The sequence below is a fragment of the Hydractinia symbiolongicarpus genome, chromosome 4 (genome assembly GCF_029227915.1).
Source record: "Hydractinia symbiolongicarpus strain clone_291-10 chromosome 4, HSymV2.1, whole genome shotgun sequence".
Lineage (NCBI taxonomy): Eukaryota > Metazoa > Cnidaria > Hydrozoa > Anthoathecata > Hydractiniidae > Hydractinia > Hydractinia symbiolongicarpus.
Window position 1 is genome coordinate 13976843 of NC_079878.1, and position 22870 is coordinate 13999712.

General features: G+C 32.4%; 4 protein-coding genes across 6 annotated transcripts; 1 reads left to right on the forward strand and 3 right to left on the reverse strand.

The window, feature by feature from the left end:
• The first annotated feature begins 265 nt into the window (after positions 1–265).
• Positions 266–1731, forward strand: LOC130641457 (uncharacterized). Its single transcript, XM_057448264.1, has 2 exons — positions 266–560; positions 834–1731. Exon 2 carries the CDS (start codon positions 846–848, stop codon positions 1257–1259), a length of 414 nt encoding a protein of 137 aa, XP_057304247.1. The 5' UTR covers positions 266–560; positions 834–845; the 3' UTR covers positions 1260–1731.
• Positions 1732–2308: 577 nt separating this feature from the next.
• On the reverse strand, positions 2309–8518 carry LOC130641456 (uncharacterized). Of its 3 annotated transcripts, none has more exons than XM_057448263.1 (4): positions 8171–8518; positions 4260–4505; positions 3770–3919; positions 2309–2989 (listed from the first exon to the last, which is right to left on the reverse strand). In XM_057448263.1, the coding sequence occupies exons 2-4, from the start codon at positions 4486–4488 to the stop codon at positions 2754–2756; spliced, it is 615 nt and encodes a 204-aa protein (XP_057304246.1). In that variant the 5' UTR covers positions 4489–4505; positions 8171–8518; the 3' UTR covers positions 2309–2753. The 3 variants fall into 3 exon arrangements, with proteins under 3 accessions (XP_057304246.1, XP_057304245.1, XP_057304244.1); XM_057448262.1 differs by having other exon boundaries at positions 7968–8518; XM_057448261.1 differs by having other exon boundaries at positions 7821–8518.
• Positions 8519–9055: 537 nt separating this feature from the next.
• Positions 9056–13079, reverse strand: LOC130641455 (neuronal acetylcholine receptor subunit alpha-7-like). The gene is made up of 7 exons (XM_057448260.1): positions 12907–13079; positions 12225–12367; positions 12008–12052; positions 11361–11470; positions 10369–10513; positions 10173–10260; positions 9056–9943 (listed from the first exon to the last, which is right to left on the reverse strand). Exons 1-7 carry the CDS (start codon positions 12989–12991, stop codon positions 9198–9200), a joined length of 1362 nt encoding a protein of 453 aa, XP_057304243.1. The 5' UTR covers positions 12992–13079; the 3' UTR covers positions 9056–9197.
• Positions 13080–15253: 2174 nt separating this feature from the next.
• On the reverse strand, positions 15254–22057 carry LOC130641458 (mirror-image polydactyly gene 1 protein-like). Its single transcript, XM_057448265.1, has 10 exons — positions 21898–22057; positions 19489–19681; positions 18787–18892; positions 18066–18192; positions 17904–17970; positions 17406–17576; positions 16838–16939; positions 16634–16728; positions 15777–16007; positions 15254–15466 (listed from the first exon to the last, which is right to left on the reverse strand). Exons 1-10 carry the CDS (start codon positions 22017–22019, stop codon positions 15400–15402), a joined length of 1281 nt encoding a protein of 426 aa, XP_057304248.1. The 5' UTR covers positions 22020–22057; the 3' UTR covers positions 15254–15399.
• Between the last annotated feature and the right edge of the window lie 813 nt (positions 22058–22870).

Sequence of the window (22870 nt, forward strand, 5' to 3'; positions counted from 1 at the left end):
TACACATCTTGCGGAATTTTCTAGATCAATAGAACATTCTAGAACAACGAAATGATCTAGAACAACTGAATGTTCTAGAACTATACAGTTCTTAAAATGTTGTACGCACTCCTATGCAGAGCTTTTGGCTGAAAAATTTTCCTTACAGTCTATGGCTATCGTTAGACAAAACAATTTGAAGGAGAACAATCACAATTTAGCAAGGGGCTGCTATGATAACTAACAAGAACGTTTTATTTAATTTAATAAGATCTCCATCGTAGTGAGTCTGGACAAAAACATTGATATAATACTACAAGCCAGCATGAGTTAAGAGATTTTATTTGTTCTAGAATTGTTTTTTATTCTAGAATTTATTTCGTTAATCTAGAAAGTTCTATGCAAGGTATATAAAAGTAAACAGAAAATTAGAATCTATAATTCACTCAACATCTTTTCGAAAGAAAAAGTTTTAGTACTGAAATTATCTTAGTACTTGGCAAAGTATATTTTTAAATATACGCAATAAAAAAATCCAGTATTGTTTCTCGAGTTTTTCAAAGTTTTGCCGAAACACAAAGGTAGGTTGATTTTTTGGATCATAAAAAAGAGAAAAATTCTCTACCTAAATAATATGCTTGTAACTATTAAAAAATGATGAAAAAAAAATGATGCTGTTCGCTTTTTTCTTTGGTATTTCATCTTTTAAGCAATAAATTTAGACGTACAGCCCCTTTCCCGCATTTTTCAGAACTAAATGTGTAACGTAGCTATATACATCTTAAAGTGCAGCAGCCTCTTTCATCCATTGTTTTTGTTTTTTACATAAACTTACAACTTATGTGCTTAGCTAGGTTTTGTTAAACATGGCGCATCATTTGGAATGTCCAATTGAAAATGTTAGTAAGCAAATAGAGTTCGAGAAGTTTACATCTTGTCCATTTCACAAAACAACTCATAAAACACTACCTGGTAAGCAAGAAGTGAAATCTTTCCCTACACAATCCTTACCACATGAAAAATTACAAAATTCGAAGTTTACAGCTGATCTTTTAAAAGATGTTGGGGGCGGTGATAAAATACGCCAAATGACAACTAGATTTTACGCCCATGCGTTTGAAGACGAAACGTTGTCGAAGTTTATGTTCGATACAGACGGAGCAGCGGCGCACGGTCAACGATTAGCCGACTGGATCATCGAAAAGATGGGCGGGGAAGGGGATGTTTACACAGATTCAGGACGAGAGGGCATGAGACACGTATCGCACTCTCGCGCGTGAAACTGCGACAAACGGGAAGATGAAAAGAGAGGCCAACGTTTTAAACTTGACGACTCTAGAATATGGATGCGTTTAATGTTTTGGTCTGGAAGAGAAGTTGGACTTTCTCAACACGAAGCCTTTTGGAAATGGTACATCACATTCATAAAGACATATATTGGTATATACACAAGGGCGGCTCCTCCTTATACTAAATACGACGCTGAATGGTCTAAAAATAAAAAGAACATACAAAAATATATCGAAAATGGAAAAGCTATGACGGACGTTATAGGATTAGGTCGTTAAGACTATAAATTGTGATGTCAAAAATCATCGCCCTTATTATTTGGTGGTAAATATAGATTGTATGGTGGTGTTCAAAGTGTGCTCAGTTACTGAGATTAAATTGAGACTGAGATTTAGTCATAGTCACAAGAGTCTCTCTTTCTTATGACTATGATTTAATTCGTCAGAAGAACTACTAAAGAACTACTAAACACATAAGCCTTTTTTTATAACTGACCGGTTTTTATTACGTATTTTTTACAAACAACTAGTTTTTAAGCAACTGTACTCAAATCTACAGGATTGTTAAGCAATTTTAGTAGAAGTGATAAGCAACAAATTATGTTTTGAGCCGAAGTTTTAAAAGTATAATCGAAGAAGAAAGAGCCTTAAACGCTCAATTATATTATTAAAAGAGATAATTAATAATATATCTATGGATAATTGTATATTCATTACACAGTTTTTTTCCCTGCTTTTAAACAGACTAAGTTATGCCCGTGTGGGCATTATGTGAAAATTTTAAAAAAGAGTGAATTCGGGCAATTTTAGCAGATCGAGAAACTGTTTAGACACATTTCTATCACTATAGAATTTGTATAGCAACTGTGGTAATAGAACAAAAGTTATGATGCTTATATCAAAATACGTCACAATGACGTTTCTGAGTTGATTAAATATCCTATTACGGGTGATTTGGAAAAAAACGAATAAAAAAAAGCGAAATATGTTTAGTATGTTCAAAATGTAGCTTCTGTTAAAGAACATTGGGTTATTTTTTATTATAGCCATTATTATAACTTATTACGAATATTACTAACACAGGGAATATGAATCCTTTTTTTTTCTGAAAGAAAAGGAAAGCCATCAAGGAAGAACATAATTTTGAATTTAATGTACAGTTATATATTTTTGTATAAAATTATGTTTTATCTAGGAATATTATATACTTCTACATTTAATAAAAGCTGAGATACAAACTACTTGTTTTAATTAAATTTTTATCTCCTAATATTTTTTTTTTAATAAGGAAAGATGAGAGGTTATATATAATCACAATGTGGATAAAATTTAAAATCTTTAAACATCTATATTGAAATAAGTAAATATGAACCTATTATATCATATATATTACAGTTAGAATCATTTTTAATTTGTTACATGGACAGACATGGATTTTGTCAGCCTGTTGACACTTTTGACAGTCTTAATCTGGAACATGACAACTCATCTATAGTAATCTGCTTGATACGTTGGGTTAGTGTTTCCAACGTAATGCACAGTTTGTTTACTACCACTTTCAGTAGGTACGACAAACATAAGTATCCAAGAAATGACTGCTGCAAGTAGTTGTGCTGCAGCACCGATCCATGCTAGTAAAACTGACCAGCCATGATCATTTGTGCTCCATTCACTTTCAAATTCAAATTCTGCATAGCCGAGTCCAGCAAAAGCTATCAGTGCTAGAAAGGAAAAAGGAAACATGACGAAAATTGTTGTCTTCCCACAACAGATGTATTAATAAAAAGTTTTAGATTTAATATAACTAAATGAGTGAGCACAGCCTTTCTTAATTCACGGTAGCAATCGGAAATTACCGAGGCAAATACCAACGTGGTTTTCATTTGTAACTTGAACTTCCAAATATTTTACTCTCTTTCTACTCTCAATTCTAACTGTCCTTCGTATCTGGGAGTGCAAGATCGCAAAATAAATTATAAATTGCCGACGTAAAATACAAGAAGCGAAGCAGGCAGATGGCATTCCACGTCGGCAAAACTAAATTCAATTAAAAAAGCTAAAATCGTTGTTACTCGACCTTTTTGTTTATCCAGTAATTATTTTGACAGTCAGACTTAATTTGTAAATTCTCACATCTTGTTTTCATATCTATAATATAATACCCGTATACGTCTGCCTGTCCGTCCGTCCGTCTGTCTGTCACGCAAAATGGTAGCTTAGCTGCGACGGACGAACCCGTGGATTTTTCCACGGGCTAACGACTAGTTAAGGTTAAATATTACACATAAAACTCGTTGTAACCGTTGTCATTAATAGAAATTTTTAAGCAGTAAATATTTCGAATCCTCAAAAAAACTTTTTTTTTGTTAACAGTCTAACCAAACGCTATATACGTACTTCGTCATTCTCCATGACCTCATTTCAATTTATTGGGGTATTTATTCTATATTTATTTACTTTCAAGGCATTTTATTATGTAGTAGTGGCAAACAAAAGCCTACCTCCAATTAATGAAACGGAAAATGATACCAATGCTGAACACTTCCATGATCCTTCACGCTTTCTGTAACATATCATTAGAAGAGTTGTTAGAAATGCTAAGAAGCAAAATACTGCAGCCGCTATCAGAATTATGAGAATGGTGTCTTTTTCTAGAAAAAGATAAAAATAGTTAGATATAGAATTTGAAAGATTAATAGAAAAATGATTTTGAGCACTTTCTTTTTGCGAAAGCGGTATTTTGATGAATTAAATCGCAAATATTTTTAATGTACTGTGAAGTAAATGAAGAATGTCAAATTTTGCTGACGATAAAAAATAATATCAATTTTTACGATCGATTTTCTTTGGCAGTAGTGTTCCTAATAGAAAAAAAGTTAACAACAAAACCTTAGTTCTGCAATGGAAATTTGACTTTAGCGTTTAAGTTTGTAAAACAACTTTTTAAAAGTTAAATTCGAATTCATCGCAGACAAGATGCCAAATATGCACCTGCGTTTTGCTTTCCATCAAAGTCAAAAAGATCTTTTCTAGTTGTGCAGACTGTTTCTGCATTCAGCAATCGTTCACAAACTTTCCATAATCCCATTTCCTTTTTATACGTAGCTGTGTCAAAAATCCACCACGCGTGACCATAGCAACCAATGATAAGTCCAGTTAATCCGAGAATATAGCAAAGTAGACAAATGGCTAACAATGTGATCGCTGCAGCCGCACCCATTTCTATTTATAGCAATCCTAAATCAAAAAAAATAACTTTAATCATATAAAAATAACAACGCCATCTGGCCGTCCAAAACGGTTGTATATTCGACATGTCTGTATAACACCAAAGTACGGTGAAGAACACCTTCAAAATTAGGATATTGATACTTTCTTGTTCACTTCCATAACCTGGCCGTTGCAATGGCGGATATTTGAAAGCAAGTCATTAATAGAAAAAATTTGTAGACGAAATTCTTCAATCGTAGACACAATATAATATAACAACAAAATTGCTGACACTGAACCGTTTTCCTCCCTTCTCCTGCTTGCCAATGTTGGTTTTATGCGGTGCAAATTATTTCTACCAAACTGACAAATTTCTAACATCCTGAAAGAACACTGACGTAGGGGAAAAGGTTTGGTTGCGATTCAAAAAAAGGACGACAAAAGCTTCATGCAAATAAACAATCAAAAGGAAGGAAACCAATCAAACGAAGAAAATTTTCACCGCCAATCACATATCGCCTCATCAAAAAGAAAATCAATGAAATGTGTAATTCACTAACATGTAGAATCACAACAAAAAATTGGTACGTGTTCTCGTTACCGCCAATTTGTTTATGAAAAACATTTTAAAACAATATCTTTACTATGTTGAAAAAGATTAATCAAGGTATGGACACGTTAGCAATGCCATTTGTTTAAAAATTAAAAAGCGAATGGCAAGGAGATTCTGCCTTCTTCTTCTTCATTTTCGTTTTCTTCATTTTCTTGCAATTCTGTTGCTACAGTATTTTTCTTCTGAAAATTTTACATTGTAAGGTAAGCTTACATAAGAATAACAACTAGAAATATCATTGTGAATTGATTTCAACATCCCTTCTGTTGAAAGTTATTTCCCAAATGATTTCCGAATAGAGAATTTGACCACGTGCTTATAAGAAACTTGCAGTTTTAATTGAAAATGCTATACATTGAAGCAAATCAACATAAACCGAATAACTTGCAAATTAATATTAATGTACTACGACCACGAAAACCTCCACACTTTCTTGTTTACATGGAAATAAAAACTTTTGAATTTTCATCATGTTTTTTTATTTTTGGCAGATTTAATCAAATTTCATAAATAATTTAGTCCGACAAATTAAAAAGAACCCTTATCCTTACGTAGTACACTGTTAATAAGATGTTTTCGGAGTGGGAGTGTCTACACATTTATTGCGATGAGTTATGACGATGGGAGTATTAGGCGGAGGGGTGCAAAATCCGTTAAATTGCGGTAAAAATTTAATGAGATATTCGCAGAATTTTGATAGAGACTCAATGTTGCTTAGTTTTCTGTATTTTCTGGGTTTAATTTTTAGTTAGTTGTGAGTCGTTGGTTAGTCGTTGATTAGTTGTTGATTAGTTGTTGGTAAGGCTAAATTCGCGTGTTGGTTTGCTAAGTTAGGCTGGTGCACCATTCAAAATCAAACCAGTGTTTTAAAAACACGTTTATGGTTGCGTGAACACCATTAGAACTTACAGAAAAAACACGTTTAATTCTGTCACGAATCTATGTTTGATAATCTGTAGAAAAAGATGAAAGCCAAAAAATTAATTATTATTGAAATGAAAGATAAAATATCTAGATTCTAGATAATCCATATAATACCGTATAATTTTTTACTTTTTCCAACCCTACGAATCCCCCTAAACAAATCGCGTTTCTTGCTTTTTTAACAACGAGTTTAATAAACCAAGCCTGACGCCGTAATTTATATTACTTCCTCAAACTGGCTGTTCTATATCTGACACGCCAAACAATGGGTCATAGGAAACAATTCTTGTAAAACATTTGTCTATTTTATGCAAGAAAATTTGATACAAGTTCAAAATATTAAATTTTGTGCGTTCGATTTACTATATCTCAACATCCCGGAGCAGGCTTTTGAAACACCATAAGCACATTTGAGAAGCCACTATGTAGCGGACACTTGATGACATACCCTGTAGAGGTTGAAATTTGTTGTTGTTGTCGTTGTTGTAGTTTATTTGTCAAAAACTCTCGGTGAAAGATAAAGAAGGTGGAGAGCTCAAAGTGAAATACAATTCTAAATCGATTGTAAAAATTTAAAATAAACTTAATTGACCGGTAAGTATTTGCAGGGAATTTGTTTCTGCAGTTAGGGGATGTTGACGATGCATGGCAGGAGACACCAATATGAATTAGCATTTCTATAAGTGCTTATTACTCAGCGTGGCCACTACAGACATCCTGAGTATGCAGCATTGTCATCGTCAGCTTAACTATTCTGTCATATCAAGGTAATATCTTGTAATCAACAAGTTACCACAAATTAGAATATGCGAAAGTAAACCAAAATAACAAAATGGGAAAGGATAGAACAGTACATCTATGGTCTTTTTAACATCAATTACGTCAAATGTCACAAGTCAGAATTATCTCATTCTTATGAGAAAGGTGCAAAACAGCGAAAATATTAAAAAAATAACTGTGAAACTGGAAGGATTTTTGTTACTGTAAAAGTTAAAAAGCGGAAATATAATGGTAGAAATATGCACTATTAGATCTGGTGTTGAAATAGGATGTTCTGGGAGATGATTCCTGAAACACTACTTTACTGATAAAATTAATTTCCACAGTGTAGACGCTCCTAATAAAGGGATACGAAGTTGGCCTAAGGGTGTCTAATTAAGTATTTGAAAAGTTTAAATTAGATCTCAATTCGAACAAACATCGTATTTGCCTGTTCGAATTTGAAGATGAGTGCTAGATACGTTCAAACTTTGTAATGAATAAACACAAAGTGATCACAAAAAAACAGTTTGCAGCTTTTTTAAACTCAGTATTTTATTGTATTTATTGACGTTCAATACCACTGTGTTTTTTATTTTAATTAAATAAATAGTAGTGGCCGTTTTTATGATTTAAATGTGGTTGTATCTATTAGAAAAAGAAACGAATATTTACGATTTGTTGCAAGTAATTCGAACAGCTGCTTATCAAGGTAAAAACCTACTCCGGTGCAAATATTCAAAAGATATCTTGTTATCCTTCTTAGGTATAATATCTGCGAATCCAGATATTCTGTAGTGCATGCCCGGTAAAGTAAAAGCATGTTAAAGTTAAACAAAATAAAAATACATACAACTACCATTGATAGAACAACCTGCCGATAGATAGAACGACCTGCTGATGTGTAACTGTAGGTTAAAGGTCTAGTACTTATACTGTGTAAATCAAGTGAGACATATAGTAGTGAAATGAAAATGAATAAACATGGTGGCATGCAAACATTTAGTGATAACATAAGACTGTAGAGGTAATGAAACCAACCATACAATGTAACATCTGTATAACTCTTTACGAAGATTGGATACACACCGACAGAAACTTGTACATAGAAACCTTATAACCAGATATTCAAACTTTTTTCTTCTCTAGTGTATGCAAATGTTGTTAATAAACACGAAAACATATAAGTATACCATTAATAACAAACCACTGTGATACCGCATTCCGTTCCTCAAATCGGAAATTGCATTCAAAAATAAAACATTTTAAATTTTTAATAACTGTTGCTAATTACAAGATGATGAGTTATTTTAAACGTCGTGAGTCAGCGCTGTACGAATATCAGGTGTATTTTGCATAACAGAATATGAAATGAAGTAAATATGAAGTGAACCACCTTCTTCTGATGAAATCTACATCATTGTTGTGCTTTGATAAAAGAAATGATATGACTTTTTTGTGTCGTCTATAACTTTAACTATCCAAATAAGTTTCTGTAAACTATATTGTCATTTAAAAACAACTTTACGTTGTAACATGATTGTAAAATAATTTATGCCACAAAAATATTCTTATCGTCGTATTTTCAGCTTTACTCTTTATTAAAAAGTTTACACCAGTTTTGTTTTATTTATCACGTTTATATCTTATTTGCTCACATACATTCTTCGTTTTGTTTTATTTATTTATCCACCAGAAGCTAATCTCTGCGGTTTAAGCTTTGGAGGAAACTATTTCAAAATGTCTTCATTGATGATTGTGTTTAACTTGTTGACATGTTTCATCGAACTATTTGAATAATTTAATACCTAATACAAAATCACAAACGCAACTCTACAACAGTCCTCTTTTTATTAAATTTGAATGTGTTTAGTAAAGAAAATTTTCAGTCAGGCTATACACTATCTGTTTTTTGTGAAAGCTTAAAAACACTTTGAACAATATAGGTAAAAGGAAGTTAAAACCACCACAAAAATGTATTGGCTCTCTTGACCGTATTTTTCTGGGTAAAGTTTAATGAATACAGATTTTATTTACAAATTAAAAGCGGTGTATTTTTGTACCACTGCTAAAGTCTTACATCCTCAGGTTTCCTTGTTTAATCTGATTTGTCAGCTGTCATTATTCGGCTATCTACCACAAATTTTATGTTCATTGTCTCACATACTCACTTAAATAAACTTGCTTAAAGTAACACAAAAAATTAATCTTGTGCAATGCTGGTAGCTAGCTATAAACACAATGAAACTGCTTTGATATGTTTTGACAAAATAACTACCTGTACACCACCACAAATGTATTCCTTATTCATCAATATCCTCTACAAAATAATATATTAATAGATTAAAGTTTAGCGATTATTAAAAAGTCTTGTTATAAAGTTCTTTTTCGCCATAAAAGATTACATCAAATACACACTTGCTCTACATCCGTCCCAAATATGTCGTGTCGAAAGATAAACAAATTATGATGGGTAACACAATTGTCAATATCGCCATAAGTGTACATAAAAGTTTATCAAAAAATCTTGCTATGCGCAACCATTGTTCGTTGTAACTATTTTCAGTAGTAGAAATTTCCTTCTTCGTCGGTTCTTCTTTTGACGTGATGCCTTTCATTTCGATGCTATCTAATTCACCCTCCTCAAAACCAGGATTAATTTTACCCTCCATCTTAGATGTTTTTTTGTATACATTCCCATTTTTGTCTGGAAATTTTGACTTTCTGCAAATGTAGTTTAAAAACATCTGTGGAGGAGAAGTCATTCTTTGTGAAAATAACACGGTCATGGCGGAAAACGCCATTCCAAGAGACAACAAAGAAAATAAAGTGATAAAACAAACGCCAAGAACGGATGCTTTATCGGATTTTTCGGGTAACTTTTCTGACAACATCACAAGGTAGAGCGTGACGTTCAGAAGTATTGTTATGCCGAATCCCATCCGTTCTCCAAGATTAGGCGGTAGATGGAATGTGATGAGGAACAACAGAAGTTGTGTGATGAGAGGAAAAATCAAATATAAGAAATAATACAAGGGAAGTCTGTACAAATGGATTTCATAGGTGATCACTGAAAATGGTTTTTTGCAGCAGGAAAACATCTGATCTTCTTCGTAGGGTATAGTTTTGTCAATATTCCATTCACCGTTTATGATATGAAAGGTACTACCTAAAGGTAAAATCATCATTTTAAGTGATACAATTTAAGTTAAGTTATTTGTTGTTGTTGGTAAGATTATCCATGACAGAAGATTAGAAAAGACATCCAAAAACAATCATAACATATCAAAACCAGAAAATGAAAATTGGAAATATTTTTAGAGTTCTTCAAAATTATGAGAAATGCCAGTTGTCCCTTCTTCAAGGTAAAAGACTAATGTATCCTTTTGGTAAGTTACCCGATATTCCATCCTTTGGTTTTGACCAAAACTTTAAATTCATTTGATGAACGTTGTATGAAAATGAACCGAACGTCATATTGCAAATCTAACGAGAAAAAAGTTAGTAAGAATAAAATTTTGTTATACTGAGTTTTTCACAAGTGTACATGATAGAGTTTGGCATTAAATTTTTCTTGATAAAATTTTTTCTTACTTGCTTATCTACAGGAAACCACGTGACGTTCACGTGACATGAAGCTTTCCATTTGACAGGTGCAACCCAAATCACATTCCCATCATCCTCAATGTTGACTTTTGTTCGATATAAATCTGTGTGTGTATATATTTCGTCTTCAGCACTATTAGAAAATTATGAATAAAGTGAAGCCCAGATTATTTTCCATGTTGAATGATTGCGTCTGGTGGCTTAGCGACGTAATAGTTGTTGACATTTTTGTGGAGAATTTCAGTATCGAATCAATATGTTAATCTGTTAGATCAAAACACAAAAACTCTAGCTGACCATTTTACCCGTCCTTAATTCAGTGTTCCTGATAAATATCGTGATAGTCCGCTCAAACGCGCCATTTTTTATCCTTTAACTCGCGTTACGCACTGTTTTTTTATAAGAATCCTATCATTTGTTTTGAGCTTCATGACTCTCGGAAAATCAATTGGTTAGGTATGATAAGAATGATTGGTTGCGCTCTAATTACTTTCACAATCTCAGTTTCTTCGAGAGCAATTTTGTAAAAATGATAATTTCAGATTATATTCGAATTTTACACATTTGATTTTTAACGTCTGATTATCGAACCTGGTCACCCTTCTTAAAATTTTAAAAATTAAGTTTTATTTAAAGGATTTTTGAAAAAGTTAGGTCAGGTTTTTAGATTCTCTACAATAACAACAATTTTTTTGAATTCAAATGACGATTCTTTGCCATATTCATCCCGCCTAAGTGGATCTTTTCCGAGCCTTATCGATTATTGACATCGATAGCAAAAAAACATCAGGAACAAAACCGCCACAGCAATGAAAGTTATACAAGATAAAATTATTACCGATTGTGGACATGCTTAAAAACTATCAGAAAAAAAAAAACGTCACAAATATTCATGACTAGCTAGCCAGTTCTAGAAAACAGAATTGGAAAGATAATTCACAGAAGCATAGACTAGTTAAGATATTGTTTTTGATACTGACTCATTATATAGCATAACATCTGGTGTCCAGATCAATGTATTACTCATTGTCACTCTGGCAGTTTCATTCATAAGCGAACTGTTCCATGCCAGATTTTTGTCTCTCCATCTCTAAAAAAAATGATGCAACAATAGGATTAAACCTCGATCTATAATATAGCTTGCTCGCTTTACAGACATCGTTCAACATGCTAGACAGTTTGATCAATTCCATTGGCTAATAACTTTAAGTTTTTCTTTCCCAACCCGAGTGAAAGTTAAAACAATTTAACCTTTTTTTACGATCAGGACCAAAGAAATAACAAAATGACCAATGAAATTTGAGTACTATTGTTCTTCTTCGTTTTGGTTTGCTCTAGAATCAACATTCGCTCAGAATGAGATTCTGTACAGAAATGTGATTTTATGGATCAAAAAATGTGTGTTATGTTTTTTTAAATCCTACTTCAAGACAACAAGGAAATCATTTCGTAATTCTTCTATTTAAAGTTCTGTTCTATTTTGAAACTTTAAGAAAAAAAAACTGTAAGGATTTCAACAATTCAAGCCATTTCTTAATGATCATCACTCAGTGTATTTTTCCTTCAAATCGAAATATTCGCAATGAAGGATTTATTGTTCGTAATGACAAAAAGAAAAACTACATACCAACATGGTAAATGTGTTTAGTGTCATAACTTGATTTTTGATATCCTGCAAAAGAATAAACAGTCCTTAAAAACGTCATAAAGGATAAGCCATTAACCAGTAACACAAAACATAAGAGATAAAGAATGACAAAAAAGCAAAAAAAAACAAATCATGAATTTACGAAAGCTAATAGTTCATCACTAACGTATCCTACAGAGTAAAGTGGAAACCATACCAATCCAGCCAGCTTTGTTATCCTCATATCAAAGAAGACATCCAACTGACTACTTCGGTTACCATTTGGTTTTACTTCAGCATTGTAGTTCGTCAGTATTAAAGCCTGCACCTCTTTCTCCATTAGACCAAATGGTTCTCTAGCTAAATATTTAAAATAATTGTTAACTATAAAAAAAATCTTATTTAACTGCTATTAATATGTTCTTTGTAAACCCCATCTTTATATGCATAGAATAAAAATTAAGTTTTCTGTTTTCACATTAAAGAATCCTCGTTCAAAATTTAGATGACGCAGTGTTTTTTTAAATTACCTGCATAAGCAACCAAAAGGTAAAAGTCAGTTTAAAAAGATAAATGATTCAAAGAAGAATGTCCGAACCCATATACAATATCAGCACAATTTTTAATTAAGAGGTCTCCAAAATGTACCCCCACAAAAGCCTACCGGACCACACCATCTAAAGACTGTTATGTTCTATCGAGTCAGCTTTCGTCCTGAAAGCAATTAGCCTTGGAGAAAAGAAATCTGAGATAAGTTAATATTGTACAGAAACCTTTTTTATCCACAATACCATGTGCTTTTTTCTTTACAGGAAAAGCAATACAAATCAAAAAATCTTTCTACACGTCTCTTTTTTTACCTAATTTCTTTCTGGTAATTTATTATAATAAACCCCTACCGATGCAACCAACGGCAAGCCAAAACAACAACAAGTAAGCGAACGAGTGCATTATAAACATTTTTCCTCCACAACGAATGTCCATGCTCACTGTAAACCTCTTTAAAATTTTGAGTAAAAAAAAATAATCTAACTCATGTTTCTTTTCTCTTCATTAAATAAAGTTCAAATACTTTTTTAACAACTCTATTTAAAAGCGTATTTCTTTTTCATGTCGTTTACTTATCAATATTTAAACACGTAAGTGTAAAATTTATCCTATTGTTACAATAAGATTGTAATTTTAGTGTGAAATTCATAGATTCCTTCTAATCGAAGTTTGAAATATAAAAGTTATATTGTTTTTGTAATCAATGACATTTATCCATGAGGGTTTAGTTTTAAAATCCCAACCACGTTAATATCAAACTTTTATAATTGCGAAAGATGTGGATTAACTCAACAGTGAATGCGACCAGTTATATCAACCTCGTTTTTATTTACCATCCTCGTTTTCAGTGCAGGTTGCTATCAAGTTTCCCATAAAAATAAAATGGAATAGAAAAGCTAATGGCGTGTTTAAGAACTTAAGTATCGTAAGGGCGTTATAACCATACCAGTCATATAATTCTAATTTTTATGACTATGACATCATTGGGCGTGTCTTCATAAAAGAATCAGTGACATGGCTATTTAAAAATTGACTGCATTTTGTGGCATTGAATGTTAGTTTTACAAGAGTTGTCTATTATTAAACTAAATTCTATTTGGTTAGATTATTATGTAAAAATTAGCAGTTACCTTTATACAAACACATTTTCTCCAATTTTGTTTTAGAAGCTATTAAATATTGTTAAGAAACCCAGATTTAATATTCTGAATACCGTAAATCGTCTAATAACACCCCTCCCCCTTTTTCCTAAAAACTAAAAAATTTAACAAACGTCTCCATCTAGTAAACGCCCTTCCAATAGACGCCCCTTAAGAGAGGCGTTTAATAAAGAAATATTAGCAGACTTGTTTTTATGAGTAAAAACAAATGACAAGTTGTTCTCGCTCAAGTTTTTTGATTAACAAAAACGAGGAAATCATTTATAAATACTTTTTTACTTTATGATGAAGTTCCAATATTTTATATAGCTATCACATTTTCCAGGAACAGCCAATCCAATCTCCTGTTTTCGCTTTGACTGTTCTCTTTATAGAATTGGCTGGATCAGCACTTAAAAATAATCTCATAAACTTGATAACTAAAATGGAACATGTCCAGCTAAGTCACTTCCTCAATCTTATTTTTTCTTGTAAATCCTGACCGAAAATTTATCGTACTCGATAGCTTCAAAAAACTTGCAGCATCAATACCAAACCAAAATTTTTAAATCAATGCCTCCCTCTGTTAAGCGCGAACTTCATAGGGATTCATGATTATAACTACCTACACCTTCTTCTGGAGAAGTGGCGCCATGTCACCATTGGTAATCACCTGAACTACCCTAATAAACTCTGGAATATTAACAAGCGCAGAGGGGGACGTTTATTTGGCACTCGAGAGTACAATTTTTTTTAGGATTCGGCACACTCCATTAAAGACGTTTTTTATAAAATCACGTACCTTCTGTATGAGATCTACGATATCTGCATCTGAGAGCCTATTTCAAACGATTTCTAGTATTTTATACTACCATAAAATTATATAGCCTTCAAGGAAGCAGTTATAACTAAAAAGAGTCTTTAAAATCAAATTGAAACACACACTCAGAACGTCTATATCGCTAATTTATGTAGAGTCCTATCTTTTCTGCAAGTAGTTGATTTTAACGAAACTTAGTTGCCATGCTTAGTACAATTTCGCTGTTCACCCCTTCCTTTAGTCTCTCCATCGCTTTTTTATAGTCACATGAAAGTGACGATTCGGTTATAGTACGTAACTGTCGGAACTAAGCTAGAAAAAATACTACTAAGGATAAACTTTTGATTCTCCCTTCACTTTTCTTTAAAATTCTCCAGCAAGAATTTTTAACATAGCTGGCTTATCGAGTCAAAATTCATACACATAATAGCTGGATTTGTTTTTGTTATCTCGTTGTCATCATGTTAAATAAAGTACTAGCAGTGTGCTATATGCTTTACTTTGTGCGCTGTGGTCAACAGTGTAAGTGGTGTAATGGATTTTCAGGCAAATAAAAGGACAGATAAGGTAACACAGTTTTAGTAGTGATAATGAAAGATTCTGTGTGGCTATTCAAACACTTAGCTATATGTATTGCTAGCCCAGCAGGTTTTGCTTTCTATATTTGGGTTAACTTTTAAATACATTACTTTCGTAGGCTGCCACCTTGGAAGGAATGGAAGTAGATAAAAAACATACTTTTAGCATTTCATCCTTTTTTCTGTCAAAGAAAAACTGTATCAGCATTATTGTATATATAGATATGTAGTGGATCACTCTTAATAAATTAATATTTACTCAAATAAATAACATATATTCTAGTCGGAAAATGAGACCAGTAGAGGTCAATCTATCGTGTCACTTATTGAGATGGTTTTTCTTTTGCGCAATACATCCACGAGACGTTCCAATCTAAAAAAGACAATAATACCAACATCTCTCAACAATGTCTTGGTTTACATTACAACCTGCTTCTTTTTCAGTGTTTAAAAACGCCAAAGGACGTACTGGAAAAACTCATAAAGTCATCCGCAAAATTTTAGAACGCTGTAGGATCTGTCTTTCTAACAAAATCGAAATCGAAAAAGACTTTTCCTCTAAGAGATTTAAGAACACCAAACAAAATAACAATTTTCTTAAAGACTACTACCACACATATTAAAACATCTACGTTGGTGTTTCGACATGTACATAAAAAATGGTAAAAAAAGTCTACACGTACCTATCCGCTCTTTTTCTCTCTTCCGTTACCTGTTGAATTGAACTTTTTAATTGTTTTTCAATGATATTTTTATCTTGTAAACTCTTGGTTAGTTTTGCTAGTAGATCGTCGTACGAATGACGAGCAGTGTTGATTTGAGATTCTTTCTCGTTCAGTTTGGATTCGAATTCATCCATCGTGGTGGTAAATTGTTCACGCAGCGTTGCTTCGTTTGAGAGGGAATTCTTTAAGCTAGATTACACAATATCCTCAAATAAGCTGTTAACTTACATTTAACTTAAGGCTGTTGACTTTTCCAGACAAAGTAACGATTAGTAATGGCGAGTTCCTTTGAGATCTTTAAAAATGATTTCTTTGAACTCTTACACCATTACTTTATTTCGTCCCACAAAGAAAACATTATAGAAAGTTTTTGTTCATATACACTAACACCTTTCCCTATCCTCCGAAGTTTTCCAGATGCTTGTTTAGATAGATATATTTTCAAATATTTTGTTTCCTTTCTTCTTCTTTGTGATTGTATACATTAAATAATGTATACAATACAAGGAATATTCCGATGTATCAACAAACTAACAAAAAAAACTGCAGCACAAACTTAACGCATGTATACAACTGAAAGTAGAAAAAGGAAAATTGCAGGTATTTATTAATTTTACCAGCCGACAACCCGGGGGAAAATCCACGGAAAAATGTCCGCCTTACATGGCTGCATTTGCTATATCCTGCATAAATATAGTGTTTGCAAACAGCACGGCTTTTTTTCTCGCAGGGAAACAGACAGAATTCGGGTACTGGTAATACAGGGAACACAAGTGTATGAACATCTGTGTATGGACCACAAGTTATTAACATACCTGTGTTGTAATTTTAGTGCATCTAATTTTTCTTGTAATTGCTGAGAATGTTGAAGTGTTTGATCTCTTTCTTGAATTACACTTTTCATTTGATCCTTAAAAATTGGATAAAATCACTTCAACAATTCTTCTTCGACGAATATTTCCATTTAACATAACAAAATATACACGAATAATCTTTTAAAGCAAATGTGCAGAACATACTTGTATGGTTTTCAGTCGATTTGTTTCGTTTTTGCGATACTGTGTTTCAAGCAATTCTCGTTCATTGTGCAAATCCTTCAGTTCATCGCGAAGGTGTAGAATCTATTTTGAATGAAAGCAATTTTGTATGTGCGTCCCTTTAAATTAGTTGAATAACTCACAAACAACTTTTAAAACACTGCATAGAAAAAACTCTCAACATTGATATGTGTTAAAAATGGCTACCAAAATCACACTATAACACGAATTCATAAAATAACACTGGACAAGAGATCTAAATGATACAATTTGACGAGCTGAGTATCCCGATATTATTACTCGTCGGATTTTATTTATTTGGTTTCGCGATTATTATTGGATTATTCTTGTTAAGAAGTTGACATAGAATTTATTTATTTTTGTTTTTCAAATGACGGGACACAAAACAAACTATGATGAAAGGAGCGACAAAATATAGTTACGTTTCACTCAGCGATTACTTTTATTTGTCTCGAGTTGAGCATTTAGATATTTATATTATTGTATAGCTAACTTCATTTAAGCCGGAAGAGATTAAACGAAAACTTACTTCTTCTCTCGCTTGATCTCGCTCATCTTTTACTTGCTGATATTCACTGGTGGACCTCTTATTTTTGTAGTTTTGAATTTTGTTCAATTGTTCCACAACAAGGTCACCATGAAATTCGATTGTGTCTGAATGCTGAGAAGATTTCATTCGATCAACTACTTGATTTAAGCTCTAGAAAAACAACAACAAATTATTAGAAAATAATACAAATAAGTTATTATTAAACTGGTATTCAATTTATTTATATTTCGCTGTAATTAAACTACACAGACAAAGAAACAGAAATAAAAAAATCAGTTAAAATTGCATTTTCTTCCTTTCATTAAGCTCACAAGGTTCAATTTCCTTCCAGTTACAATACCAAATAAAATGAGTGTGGCGGCTGACAGTACAGTATGAGTAGCTGTACGTCCACGTAAAGTAGTTCATCAGCTGCATTTTTGAAGTAAGGATTGTATTATAAATATAACTGCGACAAGATGTTGCCATAGCACTTACTAAATCATTAGGATTTACATGCATGTCATTTTCAAGTAAAGAACCATTTTCAACACCAGAGTCAAATCTGTAAACATGCGTGAAAAGAATAAGAAATAATTAAAGGACGAGAATGTTTGGTCCAGTTTAGCATTACAGCACTTTTTTGTATTGTTGACTTACTTTTGATTCTTTTCAAATGCTTTCAGACGTTGAATTAGCTCTTCATTTTCTGCACTCATAAGTTTTAAACGAGTCATCATAGCATTATCACGTTCTTTCTGCGCTGTGTAGATTTTATCCACCAACGCTTTAAAAAAGTTTGAAAAAATAATCTACTTTGAAAGATACAACAGGTCAGGGAATTGACAATTTTCTATGTTAAAAATTGTGTTCCGCTGCAAAGAAAAGAATGCTTTAATTAGAATCCAGAGAATCCAGAAATCTAATGTATGGCTAAATCAGTTGTTTTTAAGTTTTTCTCACTCTTAAAACAAATCCTTTCATGTTCATTACTTAGAAATTTTACTTGTTTTATTTTTGTAGGTGTTAATTTTCTGTTACCTTCATTTTAACTAGCTTTTGGGAGAGAAATCCTTTATAATAGAAATAAAGACAAAGGGGATAATCACTTAATAAGAGTAACCGCTACCACACACATATTTTTACATGATCAACTAAACTGTTAAATGTCGCAGTAATTGTAAATTGTAAAAATTGTAAAAGTAGTCTTAAACAATATGCTATTCCGTCATCACACAATGTAACAAAAAGCAAAACCATGCTGATTTTTTTTGGTTAATGAATTATTTGGCTTTATAGTTGCTTCGTAAAAATTGTAGGTTAATCAATTCTTCCTACTGACTTTTTTTAGCACTTACCAGCTCCTTTGCCACTTACTTACCAGCTCCTTTGCCAGTTAAACTTGCTTCTAGTTCTACTTTTAACTCTTGTTTGCTAATCAGTACTTCTTCTAATTCCAACTCAACATGTGATAATTTTTGTGTCAACTAAAAAAACAATCACCAAATATACATGGTACTTATATTTGACTTAAAAAAAACAATGGATTCTTGGGACAGATTTTGTATGCTAAACATACATTGAAGGAAAAGTGTAGTGGCTATTCATTTTTTAAAATTAATTTTTTTAGAGCTTGTGGGTAACTTTAGATAAAAAAGGGATAGAAAATATGATTCTACAAAATGTGCTACTTTAAAGAAAGGAATAAATTTTTGCAAAGGAAACTTTCATGATTTATCACGAAAACGAGGCACCACAAAAGTTCCTTAAAATATATTGAAATAGGCTATTCACGATGCATATTTTATTCCTTCTGGAATTTCATTTATGAGATAAATAAAATAAATTTTTCTATCACTTTTATTTTTATTGTTAAAGGTTTCGTGTAATAAATGTTAACTAACTATTTTTGAGTTTCTATCCTTGATGACTAATTTTACATGAAATCCTTGAACATAATAATCAACACCTCCTTTTGTGAAAGTTAATTCTTGTGAAAAGCCATTGAATGGAAAGTTTCTTCATTTAAATTAACACACGAAATAAAATTTTTATTTAAAATTAAAGCTAAGAATTTTCTTACAGTTCTATTTAAAGATCTTGCTGCTTTCAGTTCTTCAAGCAATCCCTCATTATATTGTGAATTGCGACTTTCCATTTTATGTTCAATTCCAGAATTGATTAAAATTGGGGAAGTAGTTTCAGCTCTTGAATAGTTAGATAACTCATGTTCAGCACGTTTACGCAATTCTCTCTCTCTGTTGATTGTTTGGTTTCTAAAATGGATAAAGAGATGTACAAAGATCAGAAAATTCATGTGACATTTATGTGGCTTTTTGTGAGCAATTTTTTTCCCATGAAGACAATCGTAAAATTAAATGTTTTTAATATATTGTCTAACATTTTTGTCTAAAGAATTATTTGAAATACGCATACAATAAGAATATTTGAAACCTTAAAAAAATGTATTATCAGATGTGAAACAGGCAAATATCTCTAGAAACTCTTTTGGTGGTCTTATTTTACATTTCCCAGATTTTAAAAATTAAAATAACAATGAGCAGAGAGCAAAAAACATCTCCTTAATAGTTGTGGAGTGAAGCTTTACATAATGCTTTCTGATTGTACCAATAGATACTTCATTAGGAGGCTTAATCGTTATGATTTTGATAAAGGCAGCTAGCTCAGTTAAGCATTGGGTTTACCTTATTCCTGGAAATTAACGAGGTACAAAATTAATGATCATGAAATTAATAGAATAGTAATTAATGGAAATGCCTATGTAGATACAACTTATAGACAAAAAAGGATTTAATGATTTATTTTAGGTTTTAGGAAAAGCATTAAAATAACAGATGCAAATCAGAAAATATATGTTTATCCTGAGATTGGGTATAATGACAACCAGTTTGTTTTGTTTTCTTCAAAACTTTTACAATATCAGTTATCAGGATGATTTTTGCCAATCAAGCAGAAAAAGAATATCCATGTGTGAGCTTTCTATTGCGATTGCTAAAAAATTTTTTCATAGTTTAATTATAGGTTTTAAATTAACAGGTAAATTTTTTAACGTCACTTTTAAAGTTAGAACAAAAATTCTATGAAAAATCCATCCTCTATTTACAGTACCGCCTGAATGTAATGTTACATGTGCACAATAGTTATCACCTTTACATGAGCTTTCGGTAGCGTCAGAACTTTCGTTTTAATTATATATCCATTGTTAAATACATGATCTATTTTGCATGTCAAAAACAATAGAGTTCGTGTCCCACACGTGAAATTTAACAATCGCATGAAATTTTCGTGTGGCGTATTGTTTTTATAATTACCGCAGCTGCTAAGGGATTAACACAAAAAAATGTATAAAAAGTTAATTACCCTTTGTGTCTCTATTGTTTCAGCACACGAACATCTTTTATTCACACATGAATTTATTTGTTAAAGTATATCCGATTTCGTAAATGCGCAAGCGAATGTTATTGTTCTGCACATGAAAGAAATGTTATATGTTTTGTCTATACATGCAACGAGTTATAAAGATTTAAAAATTTAAGAACGACGAACGGCGATAGAATTGCTTTTTTAGATCGCATTTTAAAAGTTTAAGAGGGAAGAATAGCGATAGAAAAGCTTCGTTAGATCACATTTTAAAAATTTAAGAACAAAAAGCGGCAATAGATATGCTTTTTTAGATCGCATTTTAAAAGTTTAAAAACGACGAACGGCGATAGAAAGGCTTCGTTAGATTGCATTTTAAAAGCTCAAGAACGAAAAGCTGGGATAGAAATGCTTTTTTAGATCGCAATTTAGAAATTTAAGAACGAAGTTTTTATTAAATATTTATCTTAAAAAACTTTTTTTTAGCGCAATGAAAAAAATAAATATTTCTGAGAATATATAAATAAAACTTTTTAGCGCGACAAGGAAAAACACTTGCAAAAAAACTTTTTTATTTTTTATGATTATAAATATCTAAACTTTTGAGCACAGTAAAAAGAGTGTTAATATTATTCTCGAATATTATAGTTGATATTTTGTGATTGTTAACACATTTAAACAATAACATGTTTTAAATTCGAACAAAAGTTTTTCGTATATATTATTGTTAACACACGCACCTATAGATAATAATAGAAACATGCAAAATATGTGTGATAACAATAGACACATAAAGTTTTTTTATTTAAACATGACATCGTTACACGTCATCATGAAATGCGTGTGTACATGTAACATTACTACATTCAGGCGGTACTGTATGAAGGTCATAATGGCTACTCTAAAAATACCGACCTGTAATACCAGGAGAATTGTGCCATTAATAAGGTTTTTTTGATGACAGAAGTTTGCCACTATGACTCTCCAACATTGTGTAAATGGGGGAAGGAAGGGGATAAAAAACAGTAATTCTATATTTAATCCCTTTTAGGTTTTCTCTCCTGACTGTGCAACACAGCCATATTATAGATTCATAACAGAGTAAACTCACTTTTGTTTAACTTCCTTTCTGAGTTCTGCTATCTTTCTCCTGGCATCAACTAATCCATCTTTTAAACTTTCTTTTAAATTCTCAACCTCGTCGTCTTCAAGATGGAACGCACCAGGAACCATTTTGAAATTTCACCGATTACCCTGGTTGGTCGGGGAACAACGAGAAATAGCGTACGCCCCCCCCCCCCCTCCCCTGTTGAAATAGCCCCATCCCTTTAAAAGTTCTTTTTGCATCTGGTAAATTGGTAAAACCTTAGAAAGTCATCTGATGAATTGGTAAAACCTTTAGTTCAAGGACCTTGTGTACTTTATCGGGTTCCCAAAGTTTTAGAAGGGCCACTGATTATAAAAAAGTGGGAATTAATCAATGAAGTCACCACATAAGAAATGTGGCGCCGTAGATTAGTGGCTATAGCTCTCGTATTCCGTGTGGGAAACCGGGGTTCGATTCCTCTTGACGGCGATTCAACATGGGCGAGTGAATGTTACCATAGCCCCGGGTTAACCCAAGCCATGTGAGGGAAATTGGGAAGATGGCTTCATGTGTGGGCCGTTGGATGTTGCCGAGAATTGTCTAGTAGAGCGCGGCCCCTAATTGGGCCTGCGTAGCCCAAAATGAGCATTAAATACTCTAGAACTCTCCATCTAAGCCATGGCCCCTCCTGAAAATAATAGACAGGGTATATACCTCGATATTAGTGAGGCTAGCCATGTAAAATATGCACATCTATCTATCTCTCATCATAAGAAACAAATTTAATTACCGCAAATGTTGAATAAGTCATTCAACATTTGCGTTAAATTAGTGGGATATTCAACATTCGAGTCACCATGAGATGTAGTTGGTGGTTGACACAGTAAACGATCTTGGTGGGTACAAAGTTGTCACCATTGTCACCAAACGTACGCGTTTCATCCTCATATCAAAAAACGCTATAGGCCCTGGGAGCGAGGTTGCGATACCGCCCCAA